At 39.8% G+C, this 16152-nt stretch overlaps 2 protein-coding genes across 4 annotated transcripts; both read left to right on the top strand.

Moving 5' to 3' along the window:
• Nucleotides 1-6142: 6142 nt before the first annotated feature.
• Nucleotides 6143-10099, top strand: LOC112468078. Its single transcript, XM_025037110.1, has 2 exons — nt 6143-6575; nt 8061-10099. The coding sequence occupies exon 2, from the start codon at nt 8131-8133 to the stop codon at nt 8437-8439; it is 309 nt and encodes a 102-aa protein (XP_024892878.1). The 5' UTR covers nt 6143-6575; nt 8061-8130; the 3' UTR covers nt 8440-10099.
• A 1298-nt stretch (nt 10100-11397) lies between these two features.
• On the top strand, nt 11398-14209 carry LOC112468079. 3 transcript variants are annotated; one of them, XM_025037112.1, is made up of 6 exons: nt 11398-11453; nt 12210-12342; nt 12430-12639; nt 12980-13166; nt 13411-13580; nt 13765-14209. In XM_025037112.1, the coding sequence occupies exons 4-6, from the start codon at nt 13000-13002 to the stop codon at nt 13815-13817; spliced, it is 390 nt and encodes a 129-aa protein (XP_024892880.1). In that variant the 5' UTR covers nt 11398-11453; nt 12210-12342; nt 12430-12639; nt 12980-12999; the 3' UTR covers nt 13818-14209. The 3 variants fall into 3 exon arrangements, with proteins under 3 accessions (XP_024892880.1, XP_024892879.1, XP_024892881.1); XM_025037111.1 differs by lacking the exon at nt 11398-11453 and having other exon boundaries at nt 12142-12342; XM_025037113.1 differs by lacking the exons at nt 11398-11453; nt 12210-12342 and having other exon boundaries at nt 12348-12639.
• Nucleotides 14210-16152: the final 1943 nt, after the last annotated feature.

The raw sequence follows: 16152 nt of genomic DNA, 5'->3' as shown, positions 1-16152 counted from the left end.
TCCGCATTCCAGAGCATTGCACCCTCTAAGTTTAACCCTAGGCGCAGCCTGAGTGGCCACGTCTCGGGTTTTCACAGGTTAACTTTTTCCTTCCACCTTCATAGGCGTACATTCCCCCATGTTTGCCTCGAGAATTTTGCCCCTCAGCCGGGAATGTACCCGGATTTGAGTTACGGCCTCCCGAGTCTCCACCTTGTGTGATAAAGATCGTAGGAAAAGCGGGCTAATTAAGAGCCGTTTGCTTTTGACAATGCAAAAGTTTTGTTAAAAATATTATTAAAAATATTGTTCTCCTCAAGAGGGAGGGGAGGGGAGGGAGGGAAGGACGGGAGGGAGAGGAAATAAAAACAGCGGAGATAAGAACTTTTCGTCAGTTTTCCTCGATCAGTAGTCGATTAAAGACTTTTTGATTTTGAAAGTTTTGCTTTATACAATTCACTTTGCGTCCTTTTCAGGATACAGTGAAAAATATATGGAATATATAAAATATATAGAAGATTATACTTTAACACGCTCGTAAAATGGAAATTTTCCGAACAAATCGTCAATTTTTTAATTGTATACGTGCAAATAATCTGGATTTATCAAATTATCAGGCTTTAATAAGCCACATAACATTATGTATTAATACGAATTACCCAAAGTCGCGTTGAAAGCATTGAAAAAAAAAATCATGATTTTCACGAAGAATTTGAAGTAAAAATGGGTAGCTAGCTCGTACAGTTACAACACATTTATTCTTTTCTATTATAAAACTCACAAAAATTAAACATCCTGAGATTTAAGACTATCATTGAAAATCAAATTAACTTTATTTTTTAACCGACTTCAAAAATGGAGGTTCTATATTGGCGTGTATGTATGTATGTATGTCTACGATTTTCTTTAAAACTACTGGACGGATTTAAATGCGGTTTTCACTGTCCTATAGAGCAATTCTCCAGGAAGGTTTTAGTACATAAAATATCGCGCTAGAACATCAGAGTACGGAGCAGTAAGAAAATATGCGATAATAATTATTCATATTAATTTAATGAAGCACTAAAAAAGTATAAAATAAAAAAGTTTTTTTTAAATAAAACCAATTTTTCAAAAAAAACTAAAAAATATTTAAAAAATTAAAAAATCATCTATGCGCGCTTTATAAAAAATTGTTAATTAAATAATTTTGATTTCATACACTAAATGTATAATAATCGTACATTTATGTCAAGTTTTAAGTCATTTCATTGAAAAATGTAGAAGTTATAAGCAAATGACCGAAAAATGAGGCGTTCGCCCCACTGTGCGGCGTGCAATGGATAGAGGAAGACCCACCTCCTCCCTTTGGCCGGCGGGAGAATCGCAATCTCCCTATCGGTCCCGGCCGACCGGACGTTTGGAATCAGGGTCGCCTTCCCCTACCGGCTGTTGGAGTTTGAGTCGCCGAAGCTAGTCAGATTCCTAAGCAGGGCAGCCGGGCTCCCGGTTTTTATTCAGGGTTTTCCTTCCTATAGGACGGCCGGGCAACGGAGCTAGCCGAAGCTAGCTCGTCCCTTACGGTCCCGTCTGACCGGGCGGACTTTTTATAGAGACCGCCTACCTCGCGAGTCCTGAAAAGGACTCCCCGGTCCACGACAGGCCTCGCGGACTGCCGTGGATTACGGTACTGGTGTGCTCGGGTACTCCGGGTTCGCAAAACCCGTAGTGGAGGGCTCCCCCAGGCCCCTAGAGGTTTCGGAAGGGTGCCCCCCACCTCCTGAAGGGGTGCTCACGCACACTACCAGGCGCGTGGATCACTGACGTGCGCCCAGCTAAAGGTCGGCGCTGATTGGATTGACTTTACTCAATAATTACAGCTTGGTAACGCATTACAAAAGAAAATGGTTCGGGACTTTTCGACTCAATTTTTGATCAGGAATAACGCTATGTAGTTAGTGCGCGGTCTTTAAGGAACACCCTGTATATCAGGTGATATATATGGGGCATTCTTCGTGAAATAAGACACCTCCCCCTGTCCAAAAATTAGGGTCACCTAAAAAATTCTTTCGGGGCTCATTTTATAGCTACACATATGTAGTTTTAGTTGAGTTGTGGCCTTTTGAAAAATCAACATGGCGGACCCCAATATGGTGGCCGAAGTGCGGGTAACGAGGTACGACAGATGAAATCGTTACTTGGAAGTTATAGACTGTCATAGAAAAATGTGTTAATGTGTTTATTTAGTAGTTAGCATTGAATCCATGGAAAAAATAAATTTTTAGTTTGTCCAGAACCAATATGGCGGCTAAATTATCCGTGAAATGCTAAAAAATAACTATTTCGTTCTTTAAAACGTACAAACTGCGTTCAATTTTTATGAAAATTTATATCATGATACATTTTAAGATGTTGATCATAAATTAACAATTGGGACGTCGTATTTTAATATAACGAAACCCAATATGGCGGCTGTATATTCGAAAAATGCTAAAAAATAATAATTAAAATTAAAAATTATAAGGCTCTCGTGATTAAATCGATTAAAGGGAAAGAGGCAGTAAGAGCCGGCGCGGTAAATAGGGCGCAAGTTATATATATTTCTTATCGTCAATACATAAAAAAATTCGCGAACGTTTTGACCATTTTTGTGGTCATCTTCAGCGCAATGTGTAAATTAGAAACTCTATTGTAACGCGGTCATTTGGCTATTGTATACTCGCACGTCGCACGTTCCTTTTTTCATGCGGTCATTCCGGTGTGTGTGCGCTACTCCATAGGCAAGCAACCTTAAATCCCTCCCAAGTTAGAAGGCCAGGAGGACCATGTTGCATTTGGTACTTCATTATATGTTACACGATACCTGCGTACATATGGAGCGACACACTGATTTACGGTTCACATTGATATAAAATTGAACACTGTGAGTTACTTACAATGAAATCGTAAACGGTAAGTAACTCTCCGCCGCTCCAACTACCTCCGATCCGGCGCGGGCTTTTCGAATCAACCGGCTGTCCGGGCCGCGATGATCGAGTCGGCGTTCGGGGTCAGGCTGGCGTTCCGCTCGGGGGTGTCCCGGGGTCTTCCAGATCGTTATCCTACCGCTGTCACGACCGAATGCGGAGTGAACTCCGGCCGGCGACGCTCATGCACTTGCGGGGAGGTCCGGGCGATCCGACTTTCAGCCATGTCCCCTGGCTGTCTCCTTAATCCTCTGCCCTTCCTCGTTGCGGCTTCCGGCCGTTACAGTTGACTCCGGCCACCACCGGCAATCCCTTAAAAACTTAACAGCTAATTAGACCAATTAATTACGCGACCGCCCTCCTCTCGCTCTAACGAGGAGGCATCCCCGAATTCCCCTCGGCCGTGCCCGTCCGGGAAGGAGACGCGACTTGTCACGTCACACATGATATAAATTTTCATAAAAATTGAACGCAGTTTGTACATTTTAAAGAACGAAATAGTTATTTTTTAGCATTTCACGGATAATTTAGCCGCCATATTGGTATTGGACAAACTAAAAATTTATTTTTTCCATGGATTTAATGCTAACTACTAAATAAACCCATCAACACATTTTTCTATGACAGTCTATGACCGGTATTTATAGTTATTTAAGACCGTCTTAAGTTCAATCTTAAGATGTTATGAACCAATCACAGAGCCGTATTAGCGTCTTAAGACATTACTTAAGACGATCTTAAAGACTATGAATACCGGCCTATAACTTCCAAGTAACGATTTCATCTGTCGTACCTCGTTACCCGCAGACTTCGGCCACCATATTGGGGTCCGCCATGTTGATTTTTCAAAAGGCTACAGCTCAACTAAAACTATATATGTGTAGCTATAAAATGAGCCCCAAAAGAATTTTTTAGGTAACCCCAATTTTTGGACAGGGGGAGGTGTCTTATTTCACGAAGAATGCCCCATATATATCACCTGATATACAGGGTGTTCCTTAAAGACCGCGCACTAACTACATAGCGTTATTCCTGATCAAAGACACCCCGTCTGATTTCACGGAGAATGCCCCATATACATATTATTACATATATATCAGGTTATTCGACATAAATAAATATATAAAATATGGTATTTATATAAATATATTTAACTTACGGTTACGAAAGATACTTTATTTGCCCCAAAGGGGCCTTAAAGGGCGTTTTTGAGGAACGTTCCCAAACCTTTACAAAATTTACAATAATTTACATACAATTAAATACATATAATTTATTATAAACACATTCTTCTTCAACCCTTTTCGCTGTCTCGTCCTCCTTGGTCCTCTTTCGTTGAATTGTTGGATCATCCTTTTTCCTTTCCCACTTTCCTCCCTCTTCCAACTCGTCTCATTTCCTCTACTGCTTTCATCCATTCCTCTCCCTCACCCTTTTCTCCCAGTAATCTCCCGCCACATCCTGCCACCCCTCTCCTTCCCACTCCTCCCATCTCGTATATTTCTTCCATATATGTTCCCATGTTTCCTCTTCCCTCCCACATATCCCGCATTTTTTATCCTCCTCATTTCCCCAGTATAGTCTCTCCCTCACTTCGTTACCAAGTCTAAATCTTGCAACCCTGCTCCATCTTGCTTCCTCCCATCCCTTCTTTAGATAGTCCGGAATCCCGTCCTTCCTTATACTCTTATACCATCTATTGTAATTCGATCCCATAATCTTTTCCATCTTTTCGTGTTTCTTCTTCCATTTCTCTTTCCTCTCCAATGCCTCCTTTTCTAATTCCTCTTCCCCTTTCACTTCTACTCCGATCCCTTCCAGATAGTCCTTTCTCTCCTGTTTCCATCTTCCTATTATCCTTCCTCTCTTCCATTTTTTTTTTATTTTTTCCAAACATTTTCTCGCTATTTCACCTTCTCTACCTTCTTCCAGTTTTCTTTTAAACTTCCACGCTCTCTTACTTGCTCTAGCTCTCATCTTTTCCCTTTCTAATTCATCTCTAACCATATATCCTGGCGTTCTCCAGTTTAGTCCAAGAACCCATCTGAGATACCTCTCATGAATACCTTCTACTCCCTCCTTTCCTTTCATTCCCATATTTCTGCCCCGTATCCCATCACCGTCCATATCAGGGTGTCATATAGCCAGATCCTTCTTTTGCAGTCCTTTTTCCACATCCTCTTCCCTATCCCTCCACACTTCTGTCATTACTCTTGCTGCCTTCCTTCTTCTCTCTCTAATATGCGCTTCCTGCCCTCCATTCTTCTTCAACGTATACCCCAAGTATTTGAATTCATTGACCTCCTCTAACTTCCTTCCCTCATCTACAGTCATATTTCTTCTTCCTTCCTCCTCCCTTTCTAAACCTCATTATCTTTGTCTTCTTTATACTCAGTGTTAGACCTTTCCCGTCTAGATATCCCTTTAACCTGTTTATCATTGATCTCATTTCCTGTTCCTCCTCCGCCAGCAGCGCTATATCATAGTTGTCTATTCACCAAGTAGTTCAATGCAAATATTTGATCCATCGTCTCCATTCCTTTTCTAAATCCTGCCTGGTTATCTGGTATCAAATTCTTCGTTTCAACCTCCTTCCTTATCCTTTCTGCCAGTATCGTTGTGTAGATCTTGTACATCGACGACATGATAGTTATCCCTCTAAAATCCTTCACCTCTCGCCCCTCTCCTTTCTTTACTATTGGGATTACTTCACCTTCCTTCCATTGCTCCGGCCAGCCTTCCCCCCTCCAGACCCGTTTGCATATTTCCCATATCCATTTCACCATTTCTTCTCCTCCAAATTTCCACGCTTCGTTCGGTATCCCGTCATTGCCTATTGCTTTTCCTGTTTTCAACTTCTTTATTACCATTCTTACCTCATCTAGTTCTATCTCTTCCTTCTCCTGTCTGCCCCCTCCTCCTTCTCCATTCACCACCCTGTTCTCCACTCCACCCATTAATTCCATGAAGTATTCCTTCTATTTCTCCGGTTTTATCTCTTCGTTGATCCTCTTCCTTCTCTTCCTCACTCTGCCTATCAATTCCTGTACTTTTCCTTCCGTTCTCGCTTCTCCTATCTCTCTGATCATCTTTCCTTTTCCTCCTTTTTCTTTCTTTCGCACATTTCCCTATACTCCTTCTTTCCTTCTCTGTATCTTTCCGCCTTTCCTTTTTCTTTTCTCCATTTCCTTAGTTCTCTCCTCACTCCCCTCTTTCTCTCTCTGCATTCCTCATCCCACCACCCTCTTCTGTTCTTGTTAGCCCCTCTTTTATTCTCTTTTTCATTCTCCTCTATTACTCTTCTTATCTTCGACGTTCTTTCCTCTGTTTCCTCTTGCAGATCTTTTTTTCCTCCAATCATACCTTGCAACCGGTTGTAATGTTACACCAGGCTGCAAAACAATCCTTGACGACTGTCATGTCAAGCCAAAAGTCCAGCTAGTCTCAGAGCGTGGCAGAGGTCAGCCAGACAGCTGATCCGATCCGAACCAAGAGGCAGCAAAAGCAGGTAGCGGAGGATGTGTCAGACGCGGTGACCAGGCCATCCACGCCGAGTCCAAAAAGCCCTGTGAGCAAGCCATTGACGCAGAGCGAAGCTGAAACGTTGACGGAATTGCCAGAAGCAGAGGCGACATCATGTCCAGCACGCAGGTAAAATAATTCCTGAAAACCGAAAGAGATTTGTCCGTTAAGGATTAATCTAATAAATAATAAAAACTTACCTGATTCCTATCATAACCTACATGTAAATACACGCGTGTTTATATCTATGCAAGATTAGAGATAAGACATTCGCCATGGAATATTAGCCATGTGAAATTACATTAATATTGGCGATACTGTTCTTTGCCGCGATGGTAATACTATTTTACTACGAGTTACACCGAATAATGCAATCGAATATGTGAGAATGCTGTTTTAAATTACGGGAAACGTAATTATTCGTGTATTCGAAATAGATTTGTTGAATAGAGTCAGATTGCGCGTTAATAAAGACAGTTTCAAAGTTCTGTGATGATCGAATCGATTATGTGATGAAAGTGAGGTTACGAATTAAGAACTTGAGACACTTAAAAATGGTAAAATATTATTCAATTTGTCGTGCCAAACGCGAACATATAGTTTTTGTGCGATATAAGCCACGCATTCCATGTGCGGGCATAAAGGGTTAAGATTTAGAGATTTTGATATCCGATGGATAATTTTATGTTATTAAAGCGAAAGTATCGTTAGATAGTAGAGACGAGTCGATCTAGTCGATCCGCGAAACGATCCAAGGTCAATTCCGGAAAGTAGCTGTCAAAGGGTTAAGACCGAGGCGCGCGGATGAACAAACTTTCACAATTGTTCACCGATCGAGCTCTACGAGGGCTTAAATTGTTCCTTGTGATTATAATAAGCGATACGTATAGTTTTTATTTGAGATTTACCCGTGTTATAGATTTTCATATATTAAAGTCGAAACTTCGAACGAAGCGACGGATCGTTATTATGACGATAGATTTGCATTCTGGGCAATGTAATGAGCAAACCCAGATACTTTTTACGGTAAATTTTACATTAATACGGAAATTCACCGATCGAGGTGATACTTTGCGATATCTTTAATTATGCCACTTTATTGCGATATTTTGATTTGAATGTACTTAAACAAGTCCAGTGAACGACATTCATCCGCGAAAAACCGCGTTTTCAAGCGAACAAAGATTTTCATTCATTGACACTCGAGATAGCTAAAATTCGTAATTCGGATAAATCATCAATAATTACGGTAAATTCTTATTTAAACAAGTAAACCAAAGAGTGCCATATGATTTTTAAGTCAAATTTTATATTACATAACATAGTCGTATATAGACGTGATCGCCTAAAAACTAACTTGCGTAATTTTAAGTTTTATCAATATATTACGATATATTTGTGTTCAGTGACACGAAATAAAGCCATTTAACTTTGCAGAACGAAAATCGAGCCGTTAATAAAAAAGTTAACCTGAAATCTGAGATTTCGTAGATTTCGTAGTTTTTGATAATAAAACGAACTAAATTGCCTTAAATACATTGGATTGACTTAAGATTCGATAATCTTAATAAAGATTTGCAAAATGTTCGTTTTCCAAGATATTTATTATTGTAGGTTGGAACCGGTGGCTGAAGTCACCGTTCCAAAGTCGGATCCTTTGCGCCAGCAGGTCGCGTACGAGCCGATGGACCAATTGGAGGTGATTCCCAGAGATCCCAACGCCGTACGACCGAGCGAGGAGACGGACCAATCAATGGGTCTGACCGCGGCCGAGGTACAGCTCTTCATGCGTAACAACGACGCGGAGCAGCTGGACCTGTTCCAAGAAGTGCCCGAGGCCGTAGCGGAGCAGATAGTGAGGGAGTGCGGGGAACAACCCGCTGGACCAGAGAATAACGACAAGGGCCAATCGAGAGACGAGGAGAAGGACGACGATCAGCCGGACCAATCGACGACGTCGGAGATAGCGGCGGGAGCAGCCATTGCCCCGTAAACCAAAATCCCGTCACGGTTGCGCGATTAAGTCAATTTAGACAGACAGCCAATCAGAAAGGTTGCGCAGGAATCTACCGTGTGTAGAGACCTTAAGTTTTATTTTGAGTGTTTAATTCTATTCCGTTTACGAACGAATTCATTTTATTTTATTTTATTGTTTGTTTTGACATAATTAAGTCATTCTAGAGTGTTTTACGCGAATTGCGCGACGAGAGACCCAACTGGTTTAATCTTATATCTATATAGCGACAAACGCATGTATTGGCGATTAAGGGAGCGTCGGTGATTAAAAATAAGTTTATTTCATAAACGATATGCTTGAGCGAACACGAAAAACCTTTCCATCCAATCCCACGCATCCCGAGTGAATTATCATAAGAAGCGAGGACAGAGCCATCGTGAGAGCCAATCAAAGGCCATGGACTCTGATAAATTCAGAATTTTAGTACTTTCATTCATTTTTATACTTTTTGCAATTTCTATTATCTGCATACTACTTTTGGTTTATTCGCATTTAGCAAGAGCATATCAACCCTATTATTTAACGTAGAGTCATTGAAGTCAGCGAGATGCGGCTTAAGGAGTACCTAGTGGTCACTCTGATTATATTCATACCTTTGATTATTAGTTTTCCAGACATTCACACAGTAAGCATGATATTCACTCTTTATACCTTATATATTTTATTATTAAGCCTCGAGATCGATCCAAGATTGATTCCCGACGAGCGATGAACCAATCACGTCAACTTAAGCGTGTATTGCGTCCGAGGACCAATAGCGTCCGTTCTATGTAACTTCAGTTTTAATTATGCATGTTTCACAGTTTTATTAGAGTTTTGACAGAATGTCGAACTACGACAGCCAATGGGGCGAAGCCCTGATAATTTTATATCGATTCGTCGAGTTTTACTTTGATTTACCTATTTCACACACTTTGTTGTCAACGAGAGCCAATAGGAGCGAATCCTGGCTAATTTCATGTTGTTTAGTTTATTTCAAACTTTTCTATCAATATCTAAGGCCTTCAGCCAATCAGAGCGCATTGTGCGACTCAGTCGAACGAACGCAGCGATCCGACCAATGAGAAACGAGCACGGCTCGAAACAGCGAGATTCGCATTGTAACGCGTTTATATCGTTCAATTATCTTTAATTTTATGTTTTCCCTGTCGAAACGATTAAGATTTATTATTTTATAATATGCGATACGCATTGGATATACTTACCGTCGGAATACTTACCGATGACGATTTCCCGTCCAATGATTGGGCGAGACGATCCCACGAAGTCCGGTACCTGAAAGAAAAGGAGAATTAACAAAAGATTGATTCTAGTACGTGTTACTTACCTGCGTAATGTCGGATCGTCAAAATGACCTATGATTGGTCACTCGGAACCGCTCCGAGTGACTGGCCCGCGAACACGCACTTTGTGCTGTTGCGACGGCTGGCATTGGTTGACGCATCGCGAAGACCGCAGCGAGAGCCCATGTCCGCCGTCCAATAGGGATTCAGCATCGTGATTGAGCTGAGCCAGTCAACCGGCTCAGTTAGTTGCCTATTGGCCAAACGACATTCAATGGATCGTGTCGCCCGCAAGACCGCGACGCGATTGGCCGAGTGCGAGAAGGCGCGCGAAATGCCGAGCAACAAATTCTTTTAGTTAGTTTTTAGCCATCAAAGTCGCAGATAACGGTCGACGCGGAGATAAATAATTTGTTTACTTGCAGTTAGGGGCGAGCAACAAAATCATACGTTGCATATTCTGGTAGGGCACGGTCCATAGAACATTTAAATAACAAAAAGACCCGAACAACAAATTCTTTTAGTTAGTTTTTAGCCATCGAAGTCGTAGGTAACGGTCGACACGGAGATAAATAATTTGTTTATTACAGTTAGGGGCGAGCAACAAAATCATATGTTGCATATTCTGGTAGGGCACGGTCCATAGAATATTTAAATAACAAAAAGACCCGAGCAACAAATTCTTTTAGTTAGTTTTTTAGCCATCGAAGTCGTAGATAACAGAGATAAGTAATTTGTTTATTTGCAACTGTTAGTTTATTGATTAATCGAGCAATTGATTAATCAAGTAATCAGAATTGATTAATCCAGTAACCAAAAATCATTATTTTGATTACTTGATTGATATCTAGAAAAGGCATTCAACGCGTAACAGAACGCGAAGCGCGTCGCTGTCGCTTTCGTGGCTGAATAGGAGGAAAGGAGAAGGAACATAATACGTCTGCTCGTCTCTAAAGACCCGAAGCAGAGCCGAGCGCGGAGCGCACATGGACACGGCGCGGGCTGGTAGTGGTGCTCCCCCACTCCAACAGCACCGTGGTGCTGGGCTTCAAAACTGCCATCACTGGATCACCCGACGCAGTGGGCGTGTTCACCGAAGTGCCGACTGCGCATGCGGCGACCCAAAGTGGGGATGCCGAGGGGAGTCATCGAGGTCTTTTCTCAGAGAACCTTCGTAACGAACGGACGTGTTTTGTCGCGAGTGCGTGATACTTAGAATATTTTTGTTATTCGAGAACCGAATAAAGCGAATGAGAAAGACAAGTTTTGCGATACGCGAATACCGTTGAAAAGTCTGTATTTATCGTACGCGTTCACGAATATGTAAACCGAATATATTTTTGCTAATCACAAGTTCGAGAGACTGTACCCGGGCAACACCCGTGAAGTGTTCAAATTTATATTCCGCTATTTAAACAATAAATTAATATATTATTGTTTTTGTTAAATTGATACGAATCGAAATTATTTTGCGGAACTTTTCCTCATTTTAATCCTTGATCGACTTTTACGGACCGAGTGATAATGCGTGACTACAGCCGAGGACATAATCTATAAATCGCACATAGCTACGAAGAGTGATCGTCGTACATCTTGATGATAGACAGGAAGGAAGGAAGTTACAAGGCCATCGACGAGCATCGTTGGTTCTCAAACGTTTTACGTTCGTGCGTTAAACGTAGTGGCGACCGATAATTTCAACTCAAAGTGAGTTTCTCTTAATATTAGACCGCGAGTTCGGTCACAACCTAGCCTCTCCCTAAATTGTGTTCTTCCCTCTTCGCTCCATATCCCTCTTTTTCTCATTCTTTCCGCTTCTCTCCTTCTTTGCTTTCCTTTCGGGCTACCTCTCACCCAGAGTATTAATGGGTGATGGTCTGAGGGTGCAGTCCCATTAAGCACGGATCGGATTCTGCTAGGAAATTCTAGTGAATTCTTGATCCCGCTATTCCTTCCGATCGGAACGCGTATATTTCTTTAATTCTGAACGGATCGGGCGGGTGTTTCTGCCCGCGCAAGGTTTAAAACGCCGTTGTATTGGAAAAATATCATCTCCGAATTGTTCCAATTCACGTGTGCGTGCTGTGCATTTTAAAAGGATTTCGTACGTTAAAACAACAAGCTAAAATTCTACAAGATGAGTACCAACAATCATGAAAAAGGGCCGGTAATAATAATTTTAAATATAGGTTATGTGATTATAGTTTTGTTTGTTTACCAAAGAAAACCTGAAATTGACACCTTTATTGACAAAATATGTGGACATGTTGACAAACCACATGGTAGTAATATTTTTTTTATATTATTGAACGCATATATGTGGATTTTTTTCACAATGTGGTTTTACCACATTGTTTTTCCATATGGTTTTCACCGCATGATTTCAGCACATAGATATTTTCAATACGAACAACATATCAAATATTATGCGATTCATGTAGTTACATGTGTTTATATTTGCAGGCTGTAAAATGCGGTTACTGTGGGCAGATAATGTACGGATCCTGTGCGGAGATTCAAGCCCATAAGTGCTTCAAAAGCTATGATAAAAGTATTCATGTCCTCGTTGTCGACGAGAAAGGGCGTGCTACAATGAGTAATTTTATTTGCAAGCAAATATCTTTCATAATTTGTTTGCAAAAATTAAATATATTTAATAAGTATATAATTTATGTCTAAACAGGATTGAAGGAAGTAGGAGAAAGTACGCAGAGAGACGCACTACCAGCAGAGAGTAGCAATGAGTCTACTTCATACTCGGCAGACATCATGGACGAGATGCTCATCGATGCCGTAGAGCAGAGACCAGGTCTATGGAATTAAAAGTTGCCAGTTCAAAAGCAAAGCTCCTGTGTACGAGGAGAATTGTGGGATGAAGTCTTTAATAATCTTGGTAATATATATAATCATTTTACTTTGTTTTATGTACTCATAAATGTATATTTAATCTGCACTCGCAAATGGGCTAATGTACGTTTCCCAGATAGCACAGCTGATCTTTATGAATTCAAAAAGATCTGAATCTGACCTTTATAAATTAATAAAGATCAACTGTGCTATCTGGGTTGTATTCGTGTAAGCGAGCTGTAGCGAGATTCTATAACTCCGATAGTTTTAGTATTATATATGCGCAGGTATTATATATGTTAAAAAGCTGCGCAATGATATCGAAACTCGTTAAGGATTTACAGAATCCCGCCTCTAAATTTGTAATTTAAACTAGGGATTTTCAGGTTTTAAAGATGTAGCGTGGATGAAATCTCGATGGACATACCTGAGGGACTGCTATTCAAAAGCTCATAAAAAAATGAAGGGTTACGTACGCAGCGGATCGGGTGCGGAAGCGGGACATCCGCAGAAAAGTACATTCCGCTTCTATTCAAGGATGCAATTTCTAGACGAGGCTGCACAAGAAACCCCGTACGTAATAACTTGTCTTATATGGAGGGGTAAAAGCTATAGTGGTGTAAGTTAAAATTTTTTAAATATTGACTTGTGTGCATAGATGCAATTTATATATTGCACAAATTGCATCTAGATACACAAATCAATATTTTAAAAATTTTATTTACACTACTTGCACTATGGCTTTTACCCCTCCATATATAGGCTTTAATATATAAAAAAGTACACTTTTTTACATATCTTTGCTGTTCAATTTTAGTACAACAAGCTTTCTACCACAGAACATATGTCGTGATGAAGATAATGCACGGATCCTGAACGATTTGGAATTCGAGGAATGTAATGTGTATTCTCCAATAACTTGTAGCACGCCAGACAATCCTGAAAGAGCAGGAAGTTCGGCTAATTGTAGACCACGAGAAAAAAAAAGTGAGCTAATTTTGAATAATTGATAATCGACACACGTCTCATAGATTTTCATAATTAATTGATACATCTTCATATCATAATTGTGTTACTTTTTTCATGGACAATCAGCTTTGTTTAACAATGTATGAAAATGTAAGAAAATTCATTACTTTGAATGCATTAAATGGATTTTTTTGTCTTACAGGAAGACAGCAGCACGATCCCGATGTGCAGGCACTGCATAACAACATATTGTAACAGTTACTTCGCGAAAATGCGCCGAAGAAGGATGCAGTGGACAATTTCCTGGAGCAGTTGGGAGATATCCTGCGTAGATTGTGTTATCTTCGAAGAAGGCAAATGCAAGTAGAGCTGCTGCGTCTCGTTCACAGGACAGAAGACGAAGAATTAGCGGAGGCGAAACATGAAAGGCGACAAAATTTTTCGTATTATTATTCTATTATATTTTGTACTATTATCATTACCTTTATCTTTCTACCAATACATTATACATTACATAATAAATAAATAAAACATTTATTTCTATTTCAATAAAACCTGATGAGTAGTTCATATTAGGGTCTAAAAAAATGAATGGTTTGTTGTTACATTACATATATGTGTATGTAAAGTTCAAAACATTGAGATGTACGATCTTGTATTTATTTATAATTCTTAGAAAAAAAGTAGAGTTTTTGTATTCAAAATACCGCTTATAAGGATAGGAAGCAGTGGTGTGCTGCCATCTGTTGGAATAACTGAATCACTAATTATGTCTCTGAAAGGCTCTAGCGGGACCAACGTAGGTCCTAGTTATATCGCAAAATAGTGTCGCGGAACGGCGCTGCTATACAAGGTGGTAGCGCTACCTGGCTTTCGGTTTCTTCACGGAAGTTCGGGCTTCTTGAGCGAGCGTGTGTTCATTACGTTTCTGTTAGTCGTTGTAAGAGTCACGCGTGCGGAGTCAGAAAGACTCGTAGTCTCATTTTACTATTACAAAGCTCGCGATTTCGTGCATAGATTTCAGCGGAATTCTGGCTGAAATAAAAGGAGGAATCTGATACCTCAGGTGCTAGATTGCATCAGCATATACGCTACGGACGAACAAAGGAGATGTCCTTCGCCATTATTCCCGTTATTGAAGGATGTCCGCCATTACGGATGATCTGACGACTGATGGAAATTTCAGAGCCTTGAGGTATAAAGGCATACGGCTGGCGATTGAGATGGAATTATTTCAATGCAAAGATCCATAAGAAAGGTAACTCTCGTTGTTCAGTTTAAGGAATCATTGATCTTGAAAAGGGGCTAAGGTGCTTTAGCAAAACGGCGATCTCTGATTCCAGAACAGTCGAGAGCTTCTATATTACGTCTGGATGGTGATCACCAAAGGCGCCCGTATATTTGTGTGGCATTTCGATCCCATCCCTGAGCCTTCCCACCTTCAGTGGCGAGGCCGGACGAGAAGCTTCCTTCTCATTGCTAGAGTACTTAAAAGTAAAATACTTAAAGTACTATATTAAATTTGGTTGCAACCACGTGTAAGAATATTTTGTATGTGGATAATCAAGGGATTTCACCTTTCGTAAATCATTCGTGCATTGCAAAATCAAGCTATTACCTGTAGTAAATGATTCTTCAATTATAAGCTGAATATGAATAATTGTTTGAAAGACACGGCCGTTGTCAGTAAAAGATATATTTCATCTTTGTAAATATCTCGCGGACTCAATACGAGTTATTAGAATTATATTGAATTATTTGAATTCTTCCGATACTTTGCGTTGTATATACTTTTCTCTATATTATTAATTATTGTCTCGAAAATACGATTGTGTTTTACTTTGGGAGATATTCTCTCGCTCCGTCAGATACTCTTTTATTCGACAAACATGGATAAATGCTTATATATTTCAGTTGTTTTGAATTAACAAACAACTCCGATGACGATTGTCATATATTTTCAGAAGCAGATCATCTTGATATGCACATTATTATTAATATAAATTTAGTTTCACAATCTAATTTTGACTGTTTTTTCGAATAATAAGAAGCTTAAAAGTAAAAGATGTATGCATTCTTCCATTACTTATTTACTACTTTATATGATATTTTGTGAATTTATAATGTCATCGATATTAATAACTTTGTTCGTATTAATGGTCTTTTCAACTGTTTAACTATTCAGGAGTGAAATTTATTTAAAATACACTCAACTTTTCATGTTGATAGATCTTTTGTTCTACAAAAAATTATATTATTTTATAAACCTTCAACTAATGGATTCTAGTTTACGATTTCTCTGATAAATTGAAAAATTGCTTTGAGTTGATTGACCAATGATACAAATTTCATGCTGAATTACTTATTTTATCTTTATGTGACTTGTTATTGATAAAATGTGTTCTTTTTTATCAGACTTAAGAAATGTTAAAAGTCTTCTCGAAACACTCTTCAAAATATATTGACTAATTTACTAAACGACATCAAGTTTCCTAATCCTCAACACCATTACGTAGATCACGATTCATTCGGAGCGTGTACATTCTGTCTTATAATAATGAGTTAATCGCAAAATTTCGCAGCAACTAAT

The sequence above is a fragment of the Temnothorax curvispinosus genome, unplaced genomic scaffold, assembly GCF_003070985.1.
Source record: "Temnothorax curvispinosus isolate PA1 unplaced genomic scaffold, ASM307098v1 QBEX01018035.1, whole genome shotgun sequence".
Taxonomy (NCBI): domain Eukaryota; kingdom Metazoa; phylum Arthropoda; class Insecta; order Hymenoptera; family Formicidae; genus Temnothorax; species Temnothorax curvispinosus.
The sequence above is the reverse complement of the archived record's forward strand: the minus strand, read 5'-3'. Positions and strand labels throughout refer to the sequence as shown.

Bases quoted from the DNA above. Each gene is read 5' to 3' on its own strand.
- LOC112468079 (XM_025037112.1), top strand. From the start codon at position 13,000: ATGAAATCTCGATGGACATACCTGAGGGACTGCTATTCAAAAGCTCAT. The intron at 13,167-13,410 runs GTACGTAATAAC...GTTCAATTTTAG, and splicing joins GAGGCTGCACAAGAAACCCC to TACAACAAGCTTTCTACCAC. The intron at 13,581-13,764 runs GTGAGCTAATTT...TTTGTCTTACAG, and splicing joins TAGACCACGAGAAAAAAAAA to GAAGACAGCAGCACGATCCC.
- LOC112468078 (XM_025037110.1), top strand. From the start codon at position 8,131: ATGGACCAATTGGAGGTGATTCCCAGAGATCCCAACGCCGTACGACCG.